Below are 22,288 nucleotides of genomic sequence, written 5' to 3' on the forward strand. Positions count from 1 at the left end.
ACAATCTTGAAGGCATGAAGTTGCCTCATAACCAGCTGTTTCTGTTTCGTGTCAGTCTCTTAACGATCAAGGTAATAGACGACTGGTTGGGTCTATGTCAAAGGACTCATATATACAACTCAAGTCACAAAATATACATGATATATTCCACAAGTACACTTCAATAAATTACATGCCCTGTTCCAAATGTAAATAAAACAGGTCACATAATAGAGCAACCATGAACATTCTCATCACTGAACATGAATCTAGTCCCCTCATCCACAAGACCAGAGGAGAGTGGCTGCTGGTGGTAACCATGCCCATGCCCATGCCCATGCCCGTTGTAACCGTGCACGTGATAGTTGTATACTGAGGATGGCTTAGGCTCCGTAAAATATTGATGGCCTCCACCTCGTTGTACAGAGTAGAAGTTCTTGGTCGGAGCTGGGCTGTCATAACTATTGTTGCTGAAATAATACTTGTGGGCATAGCCATGGTATTCCGGGTTGTAGGGATATGGCCAGATCTCGGCAACCCGACCTGTATTTCTCACAGTTTTCAGGACTTTTTTCTGATCAGCCCACCCCATCACTGTCACCTTTTGCGTCTTCATGTCTATGTAAATGTTGTCCACTCCTGCAAATCCATCAATTAGTTATAATTGAAGGGTACATAATTTCTAGCATTCTTGTTCCTGTTTGAACAACCGTTAGAGAACGAGAATGGAAGGCTATGCTCTATTGTTTCCCTGTGTCACAGGTGGCCTTGCGTCACCCGGACTGGTCACTGGTGGCCGTGCATATGGTTTCTGAGACCTTTCTTGAAAATAATGTGTACACTGTTGGTACAACACCAAACTCTGTTCCATGAATTGTACATCCATCACGTGTTTCAATAAAATACCTTTTAATTTGGAAAGAGCTTTTTTTATTCCGGCCTCGCATCCTGGACAATCCATGTGCACTCTCATCTCCACAATCTGAAGGGCCAAAAATTCAAAACCCGTCACTTGCCTTTCTCGATTCAGTTAACAAAATAGTGCTAGAAGAGAAATATACTTTGATATTTGGTTATTCGAACTATGTGCTATAACGTAAATTATAACTTGTTAAAGTAACTATGTGCGCGATTAGGTATCCAAAACAAACCTCGCACGCATTGTTGATCATAATCATAAAAATAAGTAGAGCTCGAGCTTACCGGCATATTTATAGTGAACTTGGATGATAGTGAAGAAGATATTGGGTTGTGATGAATTTAAGTAGTGTTCGTGTTCTTTATATACAGAGGGAAAATTAATTGGAGAGCAAGCTGTGTGTTGCTTAAGCATGCAATCAAAGATGAGAAAGACTTTCTTCAAAAAAAAAAAAAAGAAAGAAAGAAAGAAAGACGAGATACAAATAATATATGAGGAATTACCCCGAAGTTGTGTCGATTAATTAATTATTAATTGACCAATGAATCACAGTAATGACGTAACTTTGTGGTCTCGACTCTGTTCTATTTGTGTAAGGAACACACGCTTTCTTGTTTATTTTCTTACATATAAATGGAAGATATGGTAAGATTATTCGGTCAATTTTATAGATGAGTATTTTTCAATGTATTTCAATACATAGTGGAGGCTAGGGTCGGGTTTTCGAGGGGACAGGTTTTTCGGGTTCGGTCTCTCTCTTTTTTTTTTTGCTTAAAATTCTGAAACTTAAAAAAATATTATCAATATATGTTGATGTCCGAGTAGATTGGGTGAACAATCTACCGAACAAAGGTGTTTACTTTTTTCGGTGAAGATTTTTCGTTCAATAGGAAGAGCTCGGATGGCATGACGACCCATACTGTTCTGGTCTTGTCATGGGCACTGATTTCGAGCTAATGATTTCGAAATATGGTGACTCATACTGACGGCCTGTCCCCTTGCGATCCCCCAAGTGAGAAAGAACCCGATCTGGAAAGATATTTGCTGGTGATTAAGTGAGATGAACCATGTTCGAAAGATATGAATCTTGTTCGGTTGACCTGAACCCTGGTCGGGTGACCTAAAGCTTGGTCGGGGAAGATGAAACCTGGTGGATGACATGAACCCTGTCTAACTTCTACCCGGGCTCTAGACAGTTTCCCGAGAACAACTTAGAATCCGGTCCTGCTTTTGTCCTCTTTTCTTGCCCGAACACAAAGATGACTCGGGCCTTTCCAGGACATCATATATTGGTTCCGAACTCGGTTGCATACTAAAACTATACTCAACACCAATTCAAAAATAAAACACGCAGTACGTCCATTCATCATAATTTTCTCTTAATAGGTTCCGAACTCGACGTCAATAGAAATTATTATCCGTTCTTGGATAATCATGATGGTTTATTAGGGCATCCGCAATGGTGGGTGTTACCGACTCATCAAAAATCGTGGGGTTCACTGCTACATACTTATGAGTAGGTCTATTGTGAGACGGTCTCACTAATCTTTATCTGTGAAACGGATCAACCATACTGATATTCAAAATAAAAATTAATATTCTTAGCATAAAAAGTAATACTTTTTCATGGATGACTCAAATAAGAGATCCGTCTCACAAAATACGACACGTGAGACCGTCTCACACAAGTTTTTGTTCATACTTATTATAACAACATATATCTTTCACTCACATTCTTTTTAACATTAAAACTCATTATTTATGGGTCCTACAGTCCACTCAATCATCTTAAATTTTTTTCATATTAAATAAAAATATTTTTCAATATTTAAATCATTTTCTAGATATTCCAACTGCCTTTGACTAGCAATGGAGAGGGGATGTTAAATTGACATTATATTGGGTGCTCTTATATGTATAACTTTTAATACTTGGTAGGCGGATTTAATCTAAGCAGAGTAATTTAATGTCGTTGAGCAGATCGGGGTTTTGTCACAATTAGCAAAGTCCAACTCAAAACGACAATCCATTATATATAAAAATAGAGAATGTAATTTTATTCAGGCTCCTCTCGGATTTAAAAGCTTTTGCTTTTAAACATGCTTTTTAAATTTGATTTTTAAAAGTTTTTTTTTCTGAATAAAAAATGTGTGATTTTTGTGTTTGGATAAATAGATAAAAGATTTTTTAAAATCCATAACTCCAAATTTGAGCTTTTTGAAAAGTTCTAATTTCAACGCTTTTAAAATCACTAAAAAAACATCTGAACACACATCAAATTAAAAAAATCACTTTCGAGCATTAAATAAGTGTAGTATATTTCATATAAAGAAAGACTTGGGGGGATTTCAAATGATTTGTTAATTATATGGTGATCTCACACAAATGAAGTCGTACATTGTCACATGCAATATTTTAAATGAGACTACGCATAAAATCTAAGACAAGCACTATTGCTACGTAATTACTGAAAAATTTGACTCCCACTCCTCGGGCGCACCTCCGGGCTACTTCCCCTAGCCGAAGTTCTTGAAGTAGAGAATTTGTGAGGGCCAAAGGGTACATCCAACATTACCGGATACGTCTCGAATAAGACGATCAAGAAACTCGAAGGAGCTGATGCTGTGGCCACCCGTCAGTTTGATCACCATTGCGCTAGTATCACCAAGACATTCCCGGTCGAGGCTTTTGCCTGCCGGGCAGTGATCAAGCTATGGTGTTATCCTTGAAAAATTCAATTCAGAGTTTTGATGACTTTTAATGATTTTTTCAAATGATAGACTTTTATAGATTTGATAGATTTTTATTAACTTTTACAGAATCTCACATATTCATAAACAGATTTATGTGGACTCATGTAGATTTTTTTGCAAGATTTTTATAGACTTTTGTGCATTTTTTAAAAATAATTTTATACATTTTGTACTTAATATAACATATTTTTTTTATTAATTTCTATGAACTAATAATTAATTGACATATATAATATATTCAGTTTGAAATAATTTTTCAAAATTTATATTAATAAATAAATTTACTTATTTAAAAGTTAAATCATTTAATCATTACATGTGTATATATGTAAGTTTGTATGTTTGTAAATTTTTAAAAATACATCAATTGATTAATCTGTAACCTTGTGAAAAAAATATTATTTATCATTGTGTGGATATATTTTTTTTATAAAAATAGCATAGCTTACATATTAATTGAGAATGCTAAAAATAAATTAGAAAATCATGGTTATTGCAAGGCTATTTAATTATTTAGAATTAAGCGGCATTTTTTTGGATCATCTTTTATTATTATTGAATATTACATTAATTTGCATAAATTATAATTTAAAAATTACAAAATCAATTCTAGAATTCAAAATTTTTTATGATATTAAAATAAAAAAATTATTAAATAAACAATGAGCCAAAAAGTAAAATTTGAAAGGAAAGATGAAAATATATATAGAGACGCATTTCGAAAATTTGAGGGAGTGATAGTGATAGATGAGAGGAGAGAAGATAGGAAGAGATGTGATGTGAATCGACAGAGAGAGAAATAAATACATTGTATATGAGTTAGAAGTTTTAAAAATCCATCCAAATCTTTGGGTTGAATCTAATACAATTTTTGACAATTTATAATTGTACCTTAAGCTTTAATGTTTGTATGTTAATGAATTCCATGAAGTTATTAAAAGTCTATTGAAAATTTGAATACCTCTAGACTTTTATAGAATTTTTAAAAGTCAATGTTGAATACAACTTGACTTTTTAAAACTCTATGAAAGTCTATTTTGAATATCATTAGACTTCTATAGAATATGCAAAAGTATTAATTGAATATCTCTAGACTTTTAAAATCTACAAAAATCATTAAAAATCAATAAATCTCCTACATTAAATACATCCTCATAAGATTTATTGTCTATTTTTTTACAAGTGTATTTTCAAGGAAGGAAGAGTTTTTTTTTTTTTTTTTTTTAAATGTCCTAAATTCGAAATAATAATATCCCAAGTACAACTTTTCTTGCAGCCCATCCCGGAAAATATAGATTAACCCAATAAGAAAGATAACATAGGCCCAAACAATAAAGCGGCCCCCATGGAGGCAGATAAGTCGGTGAGGGTGAGATATTACTCTTCATAAATATGGGTCCGCGTTAGGGTTTTCTAGAAATTGATTTTTGGAGGTTTCTTCTTCCTTCTATCTGTTTTAGGTAAAATTGTGAGGAATCAATTCTGACCCATGGATCTTGCCAAGAAACGTAAGGCCGACGAGAACGGCGGAGCGTATTTCGCACCCATCGACCTTAACTGCGACACTTTTTCTGCGCAACTGTCTCCCAGTATGTCCCCGGAGGACGCGGAGAAAATAATCGAACCCTTCACGAAGGAGCAGATCCTCCCTATCCTTCGCGCCGCAATAGTCCGTCACCCTGACGTGTTGGAGGCCGTGCGCGCAGTGGCTGATGCGGACCCCGTACAGCGGAAGCTCTTTGTTCGCGGACTCGGTTGGGAGACCTCCACCGAAAAGCTTCGGGAGGTTTTCTCTGCCTACGGAGAAATTGACGAGGGTAACAGTATTGTTATTACTGATAAGAACACTGGAAAGTCCAAGGGTTATGGGTTTGTGACATTTAAGCACATTGATGCTGCTGTATTAGCCCTGAAGGATCCGAACAAGAAGATTGATGGCCGCATCACGGTGACACAGCTTGCGTCTACGGGCAGTTCAGGTAACTCCCACTCGGTAGATGTGTCGACGAGGAAGATTTATGTTGGTAATATTCCGTTTGAGATTACTTCGGAGAGATTGTTGGCTCACTTTTCAATGTATGGTGAGATTGAGGAAGGGCCATTAGGTTTTGACAAGCAGAATGGTAAGCCTAAGGGTTTCGCCTTTTTTGTCTATAAGACTGAAGAGGGAGCGAGGGCTTCGTTGGTTGATCCTATGAAAACTATTGACGGTCATCAATTGGTTTGTAAGTTGGCCACTGACAATAGGAAGCAGAAGCCTAACATGGGAGGAATGGTCACTGGAATGCCAAATGCAGGTCCCATGGGCTTTCCTGGTGAAGGGATGCCTGCTTCGAACTATGGAACAGGAGGTTACATGGGCTATGGTCAGGGCCCAAACATGTCTCAGCAGCCACAGCAGATGCATCAAAATACGGGGTTTAATGCTGCTATGGGTGGGCAAGGGTATGGTGGTGGGTATGGAGCTGGTTCATCACAGTACAGCGGTGGTGTTAATGGGGCTGCTCCAGGGGAGTTTGGCGGAGGACTGAGCAACAATGGAGGATACAGAATGCCTCCTAGTACTCATGGGCTGCAGAGCTCAGGAAGCTATCCAGACGGTGGGAATTATGGGTTTCAACCTGCATATCCATCTTATCAGAACCAGCCTGGAACTGGGCCCAGGTTTCCCTCATATCATGGTGCACCACCATATTATTGAGGTAATTCCTTGTTGAATTTTTTTAATGAGCTACTTAAAGTAACCATTTGCATAATTTTGCATGTCACGGGGTCAATAAGCGCTCTTGAAACCTCGTTTGCATATTTTCTGCTATGATGCTTGGTAATGATGGTATTTCCAGCTTGTGACATTCTTTTAGATGTTTCTGCTTGATTATATGTCCTGTTTCTGTACTTGAACCTTTTGTTTGGCCACCTTGTGCAAAACTAAAAGTCAAAGCCAGTCAATAATTAGAAAGATGTGCTTTGGAGGTTGCATGGCATGACAAAGTTATGAATAGGTTACGTGAAGGTTTTGTAGATTCAGGAGAGAATCTTCTCCTTATGAGCATAGTAACCCGGAATTCTGTTTCCCTTGCTTCCTTGAATTCAGCTGATTGTACGTTAAGAAACAATTGCTACTTCTTTCTAGCTGTACATCATAGCAACTGAAGTCTTCTTTTTCTTCACTTACTCACAAGAGGTTATGAAGAAGCAAAAAGGAAAGATTTATTTAGTAAAGTGCATTTTCATGCTCAAATGTTGATATATATGTTTGTAATCTGCGAGTCAGTGGAATAATGCATTCACATATTGCATGTTTATGTTTTGATTTGAATAATGGATTAAGTTACATGTGGGTGTATGTTCAGGTATTTTGACAGCTTCTTGGACGCAAATGCTTTAAATGGTTGTGGTGATTACGTGATTGCAAGACTATGAAATCTTTGGCTGATTAATGGACTGCTGTAGATCTTTGGCTGCTTTAATCTCTATGTGCTCCAATAAAGTTGTGGATTAAATGTCTATTTCGCTAGGATGAGCTCGAAGTTTTTACTTGAAATGTTGCTTTGTAATTTCAAATTTGATAAGTGACTGAATTTTTCTTAAATTGTTTGGTTTTGCCTTGTTATTTTAGCTGTTACATACACTTTATTTATCTTCTATATTTTTATCTAGCTTTCCATGATTGTACTTTAGTTGGTGGCTTTATTTTTTCTGCATAATTATGGCCTTAGAGATGGTGCTGGGATATCTGAATTAGCCTATGCCTCTTGCGATTGGTGAAAGTCGGTGATTCCAAATTTTGATGCTGACATGGGTGATAGTCTTTTCATTATATGGTTACTCTGTAATCTTTTGAGTGGCTAGATAAATTATGTGGTCTAAATGATTTCCACTCTCTCGATCATATAGTGGCAGGTTGTAGTTCTCCTTGGAAAACTTTCTTTACTCTTCTTGTCTTGGTTTTAGGGCACTTCTTGAAATTCTGAAACTGTAGGAACCTCAAACTATATATCATTATTTTGTGTTGAAAATGGTTGCGAAGTGCTTGATGTAGTTGAGGGAGAAAGATTCTGGCACTTGTTGACTCTGTAGTTGATTCAGAACAATATGTGAATACTTTTGAGCTTTTTATTCTAAGAAATAAAGTGGTTTGGCCTAAAAAGAATGTTGATCTACATGTACAACATATGGTTTTAGAATACTATAGTTGCTCTTCCTTTCAAATAGTTGTGTATTCATAAGTTCTAATTTTTTCATTGGTGTCAAAAGCATATTTTTGTACTTTGCATAAATTAAAAGCATTCCTGGTCCCAAAGTTATTAAGATTTACCCATTTTTAAAATTTATCTTTCTATCTTGTCTTGAGTTTTATCAAGTATAATGATATCTGGCTTTCTGTAAAGACATTCAATTGTTTTTGGGGTTAGGGGTTCACTTTAATCTTGCGTTGCTTCGTATTTAATATTGAGGCTACTGTTTAAACACGTTTCTACTACTAATATTTTGTGTAATTATTTTTGTCAAGTTAGTAAATTGTCTCGCTTTACTAATATAATTTGTATGTATCTGATAATATCGAGCAAGATTCTAAAATGACATAAATGGTAGTGTATGCATATCTTGTCTCTACTGGTTACTCATTGTTAACTTGAAAATTTTCGAGGTGTTGGAAGTTGATTCCTTGCGTGTCTTTTTTTTTTTTTGGCATTCCTTGACACCATGAGATTATGTTTTAACTTATCATTTCTCAAAGACAACATACTTGATTTATAAGTATAGGGAAGGCTGCAAGGTTGGTTTTTTCTCTGTGAAATCCCCTAAAGATATAGCTGAAAAGAAGCCCTGGCCTGATTTGGCAGCATTGCAGCAATGTCTGCCGTATGGTTCTGAGGTAAGATTGTTGCTCTTCACTCGACTTTGCATGCATTTCCCCCCTTCTGCATATTGATGGTCGAGGTGATTCATTGCTCATATCCAAGGAGACTGGGATTGAATGGAGTAATTAATGCTAATCCCTGCGCGCCGTGTATCATGAAAGTGATAGGCGCCTGAATGGAAGATAAGGAGAGATGTTTTGATCAACAGGTGGGTCGTGTTCATTCGTTCATCCACAACTGTTTGCACCCTTTAAGATATGGTTATCTTTTGGGCTATAGTACGGTGGCAAAGCTCCTGTATAAGAATTGAAGTATAAGGTTATTTACTATCGGATGTCATTTATACGGTTTTAAAGACCATATTGAGTCGGGCTGTGTATTACGTTGTGTCCTAACGGGTACGAATATGTCTCATGGGACCTGACCCATATCCAGTACAGCGTACCCGACGCTTTAGGGGGTTCTAATTAATACTAGTGTGTGTGTGTGTGTGTGTGTGTGTGTGTGTCTATATATATACATAGGCAAATGTATCTGCATGGTTTTATAATTGTAAAATCTGGAACGATGCAAATAAATATATTTTAATTCTATTCTCATAATAATATAGCATGCTATATCATTTAACAAATTTTGTTTTATTATTTTTTGTTTATTTTATATAAAGACTCAAATCTAAAAAATATATCAATAGTGCTACATTATTTGATGACGAGAAGGAACTTTACTAGGAATATGTGACCTAAAATAATTAGCTGAAGTCAATTTTGTAACAGAAGTTTTTAGATTGAACTATTTTGTATTTTTTTTATGATTATGTTGAGAATTAGATATATCAAAATAGAGTATAAATTTAGTTGTTTCTTGGATTTAATATAGATGTAGGCATTGGGATCCGGGTTTCCGGTACCCAATCTGAACTCGGTCGGGATTTTTTTTTTGTAAATTGGATATTTTCTCTAATTCAAGTATATTTAGTCAGATTGGATTCAAATAGAAAATGTGACGAATCAAATGAGCATGGAAACATGAATGTCTTTGGAGGGTGCTAGGAGCACATGCGAATTGATTAAAGTTTAGATTGACGTGATGACGTGAGTTTACAAGATGAATTGTCTTTGGATGGTTTAGTTGTTGTGGAAATGACTTAATCAATTGATTACTTGATAATTTGAAATTGTTTCTTATCCTTTTCGAATGATAGACAGCTAGCGCTCATGTGGTCCGAGTTTGCCTTTATTTGTTTTTTTTCCCCTAATAGAACGTTCTTGCATACTACATTTATGAATGGATTACGAAGCTCCATTAAAAAAATATGTAATACTTGCCCACACCTTTAAAGAAAAAGGAACCCATCCTACTTAAATGTAATAGACACACGCTGTGATGTATTGGGCCGTAACTATTTATTTACACGCACAAATTCAATTCATATTTTAAGTAAAAGTGATATTTTAGTATAAAAAATAATTTTTTTTTATTAATAGGATAATTTTAAATATTCGTTTTACAAAATTGATATAAAAATAAAAATAGGATTGTGACCCTCCTGTACAAACAAACATCCAACGAAGAGAGTGTGGCCCATAGTTAAAGAATTCAATGTTGGGCCATAGTCTGACATTTTAAACCTTTAATTAACTGTCAGCTATCACTTTTACATAATTGTTGTGTTAGTTGGATAATGATGGTTACGTGCGCTTTTGTCAATACAATATGTGATGATGTAATGAAATCAATACAAAGTGTTCAGAAAGTGCAAAACAACAGTTTGGACCATTTTTATGTACCACAGCCTATGAATTTAGGGTAACAACCAAATAATTAGGTGTAATATCTCAAATTGTAGATTTGTTGTTTTTAAAGGCACTTGAAAATGTAATTATTTTCAACATTCTCTAGAGTTAACCGATAGAAAACATAATTAATGCAAGGTACATTTCAATGCTAGACCCTTGTCAAATATTCAATTTTTACATACTCGTAAATCTTTTACTAGCTAGAATGCTTGTACTTGGGTTATATTATAGCAAATAATTATGATTTTATGTATATTTTAAATTTAATGTCTGATTATCACTATTAGAGATGTAAACGATCCAAACTAAGTCAAACAGTATCAGGCTCGAACTTGATTCGTTTAAGATTGATAGAGGCTCGAGCTCGATTTGTCTTGAAATTACTAAGTTCGCGAAAAGCTCAAGTTCGGCTCTTTAACAGCTCGTTTATGATGTTAATCAAGACATGCTCGACTTCGGTTTATTAATAACTCGTTTATCTACTTAACAAGCCTAACTTGAGCTCGAACTCGGTTTCGAGCTCCGTAAAACATACAATTGAGCTCGAATTTGAGCTTGATTCGAACTTGTTAAAAATTAAATATATCTATGAACTAATTTTAAATCAAACATAAGAGTGTAAATTTATTCATAAATAATCAAAACGACAAATATAACAACTAAAAATACATAAACAAGCCGAGCTAGAGGTCGAGCTTACAAGCCACCTAAACAAGCTGAGCCCGAGCTCGTGAGCCTATTAACAAACATGTTTGCGTGTCTACGAATCGAATATTCTCAGGCTTGAGTTTGATTTGATTAAATTGTCGAGCTCGATCTTGACTTAATATAATTAACAAACAATCTCAAATGATTTTTTTATCATTACTATATAATGCCGAGGTGTGGACGGATTTCAATGTAACATTTCTTGATAATTGCTTAGTTATAACCAAGCCTGCCATCATGGCGAATACCGGGTACCAACTCTGGCTTGTTGAAGTCCTGGTTTTTGTCTTTATGCCGCTGCTGCTACAAGCGCCAGGTGCTAGCTCAGAGCTGCAAAATAATTTCACCACTCCCGAAGAAAGACGGCTAGCGAGCGGCTGCAATTTCTTTCAGGGAAAATGGGTTGTCGATGATTCGAATCCCTTCTACGAATCCTCATCATGCCCGTTTATAGACCCAGATTTCAACTGCATAAAATATGGTCGCCCAGATAAAGAATTCCTCAAGTTTTCTTGGGTACCAGATGCCTGCACCTTGCCCAGGTAACGCACAGTAGAGTGCTTGTTCTTCATTGTTACACCTTCATTTATAGCTTTGTTAGTAACAATCCCCGTTCTTTTCACAGAAACGGCTAGTTCTATCTGATACAAGAACTGAAAATATAGTATTAATATGAAATCTCAACCTTTTTTAATGTAATCTTGATGCTTGATTCTCTGCAGATTTGATGGGGTGGGATTGTTGGAGAGTTGGAGGGGGAAAAAGATTATGTTTGTGGGCGATTCATTGAGTTTGAATCAGTGGGAATCTCTAGCCTGTATGCTCCATGCATCCGTCCCCAATACTAAGATCTCCTTCCTTAGACGTGATTCGCTTTCTTCTGCTACGTTTCAGGTATCAAAGTTGCATTCTGTTTCGAAGTCAACTAATTTCCAGTCGAACGGAACGGGTACCCATTCAAAAATTTAATGGGTCATGATCCGTTATGCTTCTTGATCTAGGCCTTTATTTGAAAATTCTTAGTTAACACTGATAATACTGAAATATCATCCATCGGTATGCTCATTTTTCGTTGCTTAAATTATGTATAATCCTTTAAGCCAATCAAGTAAACGAACATTTATACTTATTCCTTTTTCTTTAATTGTAGGACTACGGGGTTACGTTATTATTATACCATTCCACATATTTAGTAGACATAACTCGAGAAAGCATTGGGAGAGTATTGAAATTGGACTCCATTCAACAAGGAAATGCATGGAAAGGAATGGATGTGCTTTTATTCAATACATGGCATTGGTGGACACACAAAGGCAAAAAACAACCGTATGCATCACTTTTATTCTTTTCTAACTTTAATTTCTACTGACAAAACACCGAAAGTAATGGAAAGTATGTTATTGGGAGATAAATCATCTGTTGTATCGGTTGAATGCTTGTTATATATTCCTATGCAACATGTGAATGTTGCTATTTGCTTGCAGATGGGATTATATACAAGATGGTTCCACCATAAGTAAAGACATGGATCGTTTGACGGCGTTTTACAAAGGTTTGACGACTTGGGCTCGTTGGGTTGATCTTAACGTTGATCCTACAAAGACCCAAGTTTTTTTCCAAGGAATTTCTCCAACTCACTATCGGTAATCAAGTAATGTAGAGACGAGCAAAACTAGTCGTCTTTCTTTGGAATAAAAACATTCGCTTTTTTTTAAAAAAATCTCTTAACCGGAGATTTTGTCGTTCTGAAATATATTAAAGCCGCTTCCTTTGATAAATTCATGAATCTCGCCATTTCCTACAATCATATTCACTTCTTGAATCTGCATAAAAATTTACTTATAGGGGTAAGGACTGGAAGTCAGGATCAAAAAACTGCTACGGCCGAACGACAACCATTGACAGGGTCATCATACCCAGGAGGTACACCCCCGCAGGTAGATGTTGTCAAGAAAGTACTGGCCGGAATCTCAAAACCGGTGTATTTACTAGACATTACAACATTATCACAGTTGAGAAAAGATGCTCATCCTTCAGCCTACGGTGGTACTCATTCGGGGGTCGATTGCAGCCATTGGTGCCTCCCTGGATTGCCAGATACTTGGAACCAGTTACTATATGCAGCTCTCACTGCGTGACTATTAAGATTGTTTTATTTTAAAAAATTGGGGTGTTATTGGATCAAGTCTATACATTATGTAATTTACATCAAATCTCAAAATGCTCAAATTTGAACACCTTACAAGCTTTGTGAAAAATAATCAGAGCAGTTTTGGATGTCCAGGAACAAGGCCTTTTCAGACAACTCTTATATCCAACATGCTCATATATTCAAGATTGATTTTGAATATTCGGTCGGATATGTACTGGAAAAAGAGTTTGAAGGTACTTCAAATCGTTAAGTTTCATAATGCATTCAACAAGTGAAGGGGCCCGAGACAAATTTGTAGTTTCATTTCCATCTTTGATCTAACATAGAGAACAAAGATTAACAATGCGGGAACAGTAACTGTATTACGGATTAGATTCTAACGGATCACATTCAATCTTCTCAGAGAAAATTTCCGAAATTCCCGCAAGTGTATTCACAGATGGTCGTTTATATCCAATTTTTTACAAGAAGAAGTGTGGTAGGGGTATCAGTTCTGAAGCTGATTTTCTGCAGATCAGTAAGAAACAGAGGACCTGTAAACAAGCTTCTGTTGATGCTGATTATGGTATTGCACGTTGCAGGATCGAGCTTTATCCCTCAGTTCTTGAAATGCTTTCATTGTCTCCACATCAAAACCACCCGCAAACTAAGAAACCCAAAAACAGCTATAAGAGATTACAAAAAGCATTTTAAAGTTTTCTTTGATCAATGAAAAACATTAAGTTTTTTTTATAAAAGATGTATGTAAAGACGCAAGAATTTATGTACCTGATGAACCCGGAACGCAAATTTTACACCTTGAAGAATAAGCTCTTCTTCTTCTGGACTGCCCCAAATCATTTCGAGCTCAGCCGATATCCTTTTCATGTACTTCATGGCCAGTTTCACTGATGCCAGCTTGATCTGCAGTTATAGGAGACCGTGAGTAAGTGACCGAAAGTGGAGGGACGAATTCAATAAAGTAATAAATAGAGAAAAGGAAAACAAGAGTGGGCAAAAAAAAAAAGGAAAAATCTCTCCATCCCTTTTGTCACATAACTTCAATTTATTTTAATAAAATTGAGTTTATTTTAATAAAGACTTGGCAGGTTGTGCCCTCTCCATGCAGTTGCCTTTGCTTCCACAACTTTATGGTCGTAAAGATAACCTAAAAGGGACCACCACACAGACTTTATATCTAATCAGCTTATATCTAATCAGCTAATAAATTGATTAGCCCAGAGAAAAAAAAATAAAAACCAAACTTTTCATGTTCTTGCGGTGAAAAATTACCCCGCTGTGTTTCTTCTTAGTCGATCCTGAATTTGACATGATTGTGTTACCAGAGGATTCAAGTGAGCTAGAATCATCCAATAATTCAAATGACTTGAGAGCACTAGACAAAGTTAGAATTCAAAAGGCAGATAAATCACAGATTCATCCAATCACTGTGGATTAGCATTTATATAAAACCTGGTGGATTCAAAACCAGAAAATATCTCTTGGTAGAAAGTTTGCAGCTAGTTTCATATGTTTTAATTCAAGAAAAGATGAATTTTACCTGGCTGACATAACCGGTGTCTAGCATCCAGTTCATAGGAATTTGAAAGGCTTTGTATCGTTTCATAGCTGATTCTCTCATTCTTGACAAGTTATATACTCCATGCTCAAATCTGTTACAATATTTCAACCATTTGAATCTAAAAACAAAATAATCCAGACGAATTAAATGAAAAAGGTAGTACTCATTAAGGTTTACTTCTCAAACAAAGACTGCATTTTCTTGAGAGCATGAGAACAAGGTTGTCTGGGATCATCTCGAAATGTCGAGGCTTCGGATTCGAGCTTTTTCAAATCACAGTACCCGAATGCTGCTTCTCTTAAAACATCTGCCTTCTGCTCAGGCCATTCAAAGTGCTTCAAAACCGCCCTTTCATCAACCTGATCAAAGACAATCTAGATCACAAAGCATACCAAAAATAACCCAAAAATAGAATATAAAGAAATGCCACAGATTACAATAAAAATATTGAAAATATGTACCAAGAAAGAGAGCTCGTCATCAAGCCATTTAACAAAAGGCACTACATCTTCAATATCTGTGAAGGCCGCGCCTTCAACTTCTTTAATCAAAAAGCTGATGAAATCCCCTTGAGTTTCCACATCTGTCTTAATCTGTTATTTAAAATAATTTAAAACAATCGTCATAAGATAAAGATTTAGTCTTTCTTGATCAGTAATATGTCCTTTAAAACTATTAAAGGTAATATTTGAATTCATTGGCACAATGAAAACAACATTAAATTTTCATAAATGTCCTCGTGGTTTCATTCAATTTTTAAATTTTTTGTATTACCAATTAGGATTTAGAATCTAAGTAGTCCCTGTCATATTTTGGAAGTAATCCAGCAAAATTCCAAGTAAAAGCGCACCAGGGCCGGTCATTGTCAGCGCCAGCTTGGTATAATTCAGTGGCAGGAGTAAATAAACTATCACACAATGAAGAATATGGTAAATATTGTAAAGCTTACTGCCAGTAAATGGGAAGAACGGTTCGCAATCTCCCCTATCATATCCTTGGCGGCAGCTCCAGCCGCCTGGGTATCGACGCAGCCACCACCTCCGCCCCCGGGATCCCGCCTCGAATAAGTGTCCCTCCTCATAAGGGAATGGTAAAATTCGACAACCTCCGGGACCCTTCTAACTTTAGCCTGGACAGGCCTTGTTTCCCCTTTCGGAGGAGGCGGCGGAGGAGGTGGCGCAGCTTTCGAACGTGGTGGAGGAGGAGGTGGTGGTGGACCTCTCAGTGAAGAAACTTTCACCGGAGGAGGAGGCGGCGGTGGCGGAGGAGGGATGTTGGAAATCTCCGCCAACGCGCGGTCAGCTGATTCGGATAAAGAACCATACGAAGGCGAAGACATAGAAGAAGATAATAGATAGGAAGAAGAAGATGATGATGACGAGATTGAGGCGGATGGCCTCGGTGGCGGCTTAGGAACACGAGGAACGCGGGGTCTCAGCCCCATTAACCCATCGGAAACGTCTGGAATTTCTTCAGAATTACTCCGAGAATGCCTCGGTCTTTCAGAAATCTCCATGGCACCAATATTTACCTCTTTCTTTATCTCAATTTCTGGCTTCGAAGTAATCGTACCAGTTTCGAAACCACCCAAGTTAATACTATTTTGAGTCATGCATTTTCTCAAGAATTTTGTTGTGGCACTAGATTTATGATTATACGCCGCATCGTTAAACCTCGTAGTGGTTGATGAAGATGACGCCTTTTCTTGCTCCCGCTCTCTTTCTTCAACTGCTTTCTTGATATCGGATAAATCAGCCTGCATGGATTTGATTTTTGCCTCATACTTCTGGTTTTGTTTGGTGAGTTGCATGTGTAGATACTCATTCTCATCCCTGAGTCGTTCATTTTCCGTTGCCAAGCAATCGATTTTCTTACCGGATCGTTCGAGTTCTGAATTCTTGCTCAAAATCTCGCTCTCAAGCACAGGAACAATGGCAACGGACTCTTTAAGCAGTTTGTGCTCCAAAATTTCTGTTTTCAAGCGGGACTCTCGTTCTCGTAGTTCTTCCACGAGACGGAGGAGATCGGCGACGTCTGGAGGCCGAGGCTGCACCTGGGCGGAGGCGCGTGGGAAGTAAACACCGAAAGAACGTGAGTTGGAGACGTTGGATCCCTTCTGCGCTTGCTGCTGCTTAGCTGAGCTTGGTGTGGATATCGATGGTGTCTTAGGGGAGACATCAGGATTTATCTTCGTATTCGCCGGCGATTTCTGCAAGCCCATCGCAACTTTTACTTTCCCAGCCACCATTATCGCTTCTTCTCAAAGAAAACTCACCTTATCGCTCTTACATTGAAATTTTTACAGCGCCATTATTCGAAATCTGTATAGAGAAGGACCAGACTTCATTGGGTCACTTTCTCGTTATCTGTATATATGTGTACTGGGCATGTAGAAAAACTGGAGTCGTTCTTATTTCTTCGAACGTGTCCACTGCGGGTGATGTTCACGCGCTCACTCCGAAGTTGAACTTTGCTTTTGTCTCTTTTCATGCTTGGACTGTAGTTGTAAGAATTGAATTTGTTAAAAACTTAAACGTACTCGAATCTTGAAAACGTTAAATAATTTAGAAAATCGAAAGGTCCTTCTAACGGTCGAATTGTAGAATCTCGATAACTTGATTCGACCCAACCCGAGATCTTGGTATATAATATCGTGGGCTTTTTTTAATTTAAAGTGGGTAATTCGAATTGAATTATGATTATGTCCCGAGTTTGACTTTGACCCCTTGATAATGAGATTTATAATATATACACATAAAAAAGTGAGATTAGACGGTCTCATGAATCAATTTCGTGAGACTGATATTCTATGTTTTATTGTAAATATAAGCATAGTTGACGCATCACATGAATAAAGATTAGTAAGATTGTCTTACAAAATTTCTATATATAATGTAATATAATATGCCGAATGATTTTTAAAGCGTTTTATATATGAGTAGGTCTCCTGTGAAACGGTCCCACGAATCTTTATTTGTGAGACAGATCAACCCTACCGATATTCACAATAAAAAGTAATATTTTTAGCATAAAAAATAATATTATTTCATGGATGACCCAAATAAAATATCCGTCTCACACAAATTTTTTCCTTTACATGTATATCTTTTGCTATTTTTAGTCACACGAAACAGTGCGTGAATATCTAGCATTTTATAAAGGGTGAGTTTCACCTTAGCAAAGTTCTTGAATTCGGTAGGTATCCCTCCCACATGTACTATAATTTGTATTGTAATACAAGGTAACAACTCTTGGACTCACTTACCATACTTGAATCGACTAATTGATTAATTGGGGAAAAAAGAAGAATAGAGTTATAAATTTTTTAATAGAGTGGAAATTTCTTATTACATCAAAATAATGTTAAGCAATTTATAGCTAAAACTAAAAAATGAGAACCGAAAATAAATAAAGGGGTTAATACAGTTTAAATTATATATTTTTTAAAATTATTACTTTTCGTGCTAATAGTATTATTTTTATTGTGAATATCGGTAGAATTGACCCAAATAAGATATCCGTCTCACAAAATACGACATGTGAGAGACCGTCTCACACAAGTTTTTGACTTTTTTTAAAACTCGAACATAAAATTTGTTTAACATGTTTATTATGAAATCGTTTGAATCTTGGGATAAGAGGATGAATTATGTATGATATATGATAACTATAATTTTTGTCATGTTTTCTCTTCCACTTATAATTTGGCAAATTCGTGTTATAGTAATGAAACTTTGGTTTTTAGACATTTCTAGTCATAAACGTTGACATGATGATTGATAGATCATCATTTTCGATATCACACCAATATTTCTAGTGTCACGTCAGCGCTACGATGAAATAGGACTATAACAAACAAATGCAACTACACTAAAACACAACTTTAATAAATTAGATGACTAAAATATAAAACATGACGATTTAGATAACTAGATTTTCTGTTTTTCCTAATGATTTATAAATATAATCTTTTTTAAAATTTAAATCAAACGTTTACATTTCCAAAATAAAGTGCAATTAGATCATTTCATAAAAGATACATGGGATATGATGATTTCATATATATTGATATACTTGACTCGTACGAGAAAAAAAGCGAAATATATATTAAACTTATCAGTGTGTGACCATTAGATCTAATTTAGGAATACAGGTGGAGAATGGCAAATAATTTCGAAGGCTGATGATAAATCACCATCAATACAAAGGGATGAGCAAAATGAATGTGACCATTACCCAACTCTGCTCCTCCTTTTTCATATATTTTTTTGTCTTTTGTTCATTTCGTTCTTGTCCTTTGACCCAATGAGATAAATCAACCATATACCAATTTTAAATTCTTTGGTAAGCTGAACTAATCCAAAACAAAAAGATGAAACCCTCATTTCTCTTCGTCTAAAAGTAAGTAATGTATTAATTCTTGAGATAGAAAGACCTAAATTATGGGGGGGAAATAAGATGAACAAGAAGTATACAGAAAGCAATTAATTTATCAAGAACGTGGCAATGTGTGACAGGAGTTGGGGGAATAAATGAATCAATGCAAGTGATCCCATTGGGTTCGTCAACCTCTTGCACCACCTGTTGGAACGTCCCCTACCCTTTTTATTTATGTACTATTTTTTAAAAATTTGAATATATTTTTTTAAAAAGGAAAAAGAAGAAGAAGAAAATCCAGTGCTTAGATCATCGGCCACTTTGATCGGTTTCCGTTTCCGACAACGCATATTTATATAGAGGCGCCTAATAGTTAGTAAGTCCATGGGTATGAAAAGAGACGAATGAAGTGAAAAGATGTTGAAGTACAACTATTCCGCCGTTATCTCGCATGTTGTGGTAACGACATCAATTTATTGTCCCATCACCGTCTTCTGCCCAACATTTGCTGGCCTGGGCTTAGTTTGATATTGGGTTTGTTGGGCTTATTTATCCGTTGATATTATAGTTATCGTCACATGCATATTTAGAACATCGATATCAAATGAGCTATAACTCATCAGTAATTAAGCTCATTGTATCGACAACGCAAACTATTTTAATTATCAACTCTCAAAATTGCTATGCGACGTTGAATGTACCCTAGACTCCAAGGCTAATGAATTTTGCATTGGGGTATTATCCTTGTGATAGCATGAAAACTCAGTAAACAAAATACCCATGTGTGTGTATATATAAACACACGCATGGGTTTATGGCTTAACTTTTGTTGCCTGGCCCAATTCAAATTTGATCAACCCATTTTGTTAGTATTGAGAAAGGCCCAAATCCACAAGCTCTTATTCAAATTTTACGAATAAGTGATTCATTCAAATTAACAAATTTTTTCCCCATCGTTGCCTCCCCAACCATTAATCAATACTACAACTGATACCTCAGAGATAGGTTCGACACACTCTCGATAATCCAAGTGAATTTGGGCCCAGTATTCAGAAAGTCTTGGAAGGTCATCTTCATGACATAACTCGTCAGGAAGTCATCTCATTCACACGAATCTGGTGGGAGGTCATCTAGGCCGACCTCCCAAACATCCGTAATATCGTCAATCCAAAAGAGGTGGCCGACCTCCCATCACGAACCGAGTCGACCTCCCAGATTATGGTAACATGTTGATTGGAAATGTCTCGGTCGAGCTCCCACAGGGTCCGGACTATAGACGGGTTCATGCCTAGTAGAGCTTCTATTCAGATATTAACAGGTAGTTCATAGAAATAAAGCTCAAAAAGGTAAAGCCCACGAAAGTTTAATATAATATTGTCCGTGATTCTGAGAATCTAGACCTGTCAAATCAAAACTTTATTCTTCTAGTATAAATATCAGGTTCTATTCATTGTTTATTCGTTCATATATTCACTCACTTTACACATACAGTATTCTTCTGTTTTGCTATTATCCGACTTGAGCGTTGGAGGGGTTACGCCTCTTGTTTGTGCATCCAGATTTCGAAGATCCGATCCGAGCTCTCCAAGTGAAGATCCGACCTCCCAACTACCATCCTGAATTTCAGCAACCTCAACTGAAAGGGGGCACTTGTGATACTCCATGGGATAGGCTCAGCCCACTCTCAATAGCCCAGTGTTCAGAAAGTCTCGGAAGGTCATCTTCATGACAGAGCCCGTCAGGAAGTCATTTCATTTACACGAAGCTGGTGGGAGGTCATCTTGAAGCTCTGCCTGTTATACTCCAGGGGACAGGCTCGGCCCACTCTCGATAGCCCAGGTGGATTTGGGCCCAGTATTAAGAAAGTTCCGGAAGGTTATCTTCATGACAGCGCTCATCAGGAGGTCACCTCATTCACACGATAGGTGACCTCCTGACGGGCTCTATCATAAAGATGACTTTTCAAAACTTTTTGAATACTGAGCCCAAATCTACCTGAGCTATCGAGAATGGGCCGAGCCTGTCTCCTAGAATATCAACAACATTGTAAACTAATATGCACTAATATGCACATCTTCTTTCTTTACAGACATATGTTTCTTTTTCTTTTTTAAAAAAATTTAAATTTATTTTTAAATGATGAACTGATTACTAATTTATGTAATCTAATATTCTATTAAAAAATGTGAGTTGAATTGCGTATTGCCCAAATTGTCTTTCTGTTTGATTTATTGTATTAAATTAGTGTTTAATTTGTGTTTGATTTATTTTGTGTGTTAAATTTGTGTTTAAGTGTTTAATTTATTGTGTTTTGATTTATTGGCATGTTGCGTTCATTTTTTTTAATATTATTATTATTTTTAAGTTTGGTTTATCGTGTTTATTTTTTAGGTTATTATTATTGTAAATTTATTGTGTTCATTTTGTGTTTTTTTATTGTCTTAATATTATCTTTAAAATTATGCTTTATTTATGAGTTCCAATTGTGATTTTATAAAATTATTTTTCAAGCCTGTACAAATAAATATAATTATTAATGTGGATGTGTAAATGCATGCATATAAATTTGAGTTGAATCATGTATTGTCCAAATTGTAGTTGTGTTTAATTTATTGTCTTAAATTTGTGTTTAATTTATTGTCTTAAATTTGTGTTTAATTTGTGTTTGATTTATTGTGGATTTGTGTTTAGGTGTTTAATTTATTGTGTTTATTTTTTAGATCATTATTAATTATAATTTATTGTGTTTTATTTAGTGTTCTAGTATTACCATTAAAATGGTGATTTATTTTTTATTTATATAATGTCCAAATTGTTATTGTGTATAATTTGTTTATCTTAAATCGATGTATAATTTGTGTTTGATTTATTTTGTTTGTTAAATTTATGTTTGGTTTGTTGTGTGTGATTTATAAGTAAATTTTTTTAAAATCTCTAAATCCAAACTTTACTTTACGAATACATTTATTGTCAGGAAAAATATATGTTTGATATCCTTGATCGACGAAAAAATATTTTTGTACTCCCTGGGCCCACGTATTTTTTCTCGGATGACTGTCGTTACAAAATATTGAAAATGTGACACTAATACATTATATTTGAGCATAAATTGTTTCAAATATGAAATTAATATATGATTTTTTAGTACTCAATATGTATGCAAGTATTGATATTA

At 35.9% G+C, this 22,288-nt stretch overlaps 4 protein-coding genes across 7 annotated transcripts; 2 read left to right on the forward strand and 2 right to left on the reverse strand.

The window, feature by feature from the left end:
- Positions 1 to 124: 124 nt before the first annotated feature.
- On the reverse strand, positions 125 to 1,295 carry LOC142542579 (heavy metal-associated isoprenylated plant protein 28-like). The gene is made up of 3 exons (XM_075649290.1): positions 1,183 to 1,295; positions 886 to 961; positions 125 to 618 (listed from the first exon to the last, which is right to left on the reverse strand). The coding sequence occupies exons 1-3, from the start codon at positions 1,186 to 1,188 to the stop codon at positions 203 to 205; spliced, it is 498 nt and encodes a 165-aa protein (XP_075505405.1). The 5' UTR covers positions 1,189 to 1,295; the 3' UTR covers positions 125 to 202.
- Positions 1,296 to 5,051: 3,756 nt separating this feature from the next.
- LOC142542580 (UBP1-associated protein 2C-like) lies at positions 5,052 to 9,073 on the forward strand. 4 transcript variants are annotated; one of them, XM_075649295.1, is made up of 3 exons: positions 5,053 to 6,096; positions 6,136 to 6,353; positions 7,005 to 7,282. In XM_075649295.1, the coding sequence occupies exons 1-2, from the start codon at positions 5,141 to 5,143 to the stop codon at positions 6,350 to 6,352; spliced, it is 1,173 nt and encodes a 390-aa protein (XP_075505410.1). In that variant the 5' UTR covers positions 5,053 to 5,140; the 3' UTR covers position 6,353; positions 7,005 to 7,282. The 4 variants fall into 4 exon arrangements, with proteins under 4 accessions (XP_075505409.1, XP_075505408.1, XP_075505410.1 ...); XM_075649294.1 differs by lacking the exon at positions 7,005 to 7,282 and adding an exon at positions 8,414 to 9,073 and having other exon boundaries at positions 5,052 to 6,353; XM_075649293.1 differs by lacking the exon at positions 7,005 to 7,282 and adding an exon at positions 8,419 to 9,070 and having other exon boundaries at positions 5,052 to 6,353.
- Positions 9,074 to 11,196: 2,123 nt separating this feature from the next.
- LOC142542582 (protein trichome birefringence-like 38) lies at positions 11,197 to 13,260 on the forward strand. Its single transcript, XM_075649297.1, is given in 6 exon segments — positions 11,197 to 11,565; positions 11,746 to 11,917; positions 12,174 to 12,349; positions 12,508 to 12,666; positions 12,869 to 12,893; positions 12,895 to 13,260. Coding segments are annotated over 6 exon segments (1,104 nt in total). The 5' UTR covers positions 11,197 to 11,260; the 3' UTR covers positions 13,162 to 13,260.
- Positions 13,062 to 17,215, reverse strand: LOC142542581 (protein INCREASED PETAL GROWTH ANISOTROPY 1-like). Its single transcript, XM_075649296.1, has 6 exons — positions 15,686 to 17,215; positions 15,198 to 15,329; positions 14,914 to 15,095; positions 14,716 to 14,827; positions 13,944 to 14,078; positions 13,062 to 13,821 (listed from the first exon to the last, which is right to left on the reverse strand). The coding sequence occupies exons 1-6, from the start codon at positions 16,982 to 16,984 to the stop codon at positions 13,690 to 13,692; spliced, it is 1,992 nt and encodes a 663-aa protein (XP_075505411.1). The 5' UTR covers positions 16,985 to 17,215; the 3' UTR covers positions 13,062 to 13,689.
- Between the last annotated feature and the right edge of the window lie 5,073 nt (positions 17,216 to 22,288).

Source organism: Primulina tabacum, chromosome 4, assembly GCF_025594145.1.
Source record: "Primulina tabacum isolate GXHZ01 chromosome 4, ASM2559414v2, whole genome shotgun sequence".
Taxonomy (NCBI): Eukaryota; Viridiplantae; Streptophyta; class Magnoliopsida; order Lamiales; family Gesneriaceae; genus Primulina; species Primulina tabacum.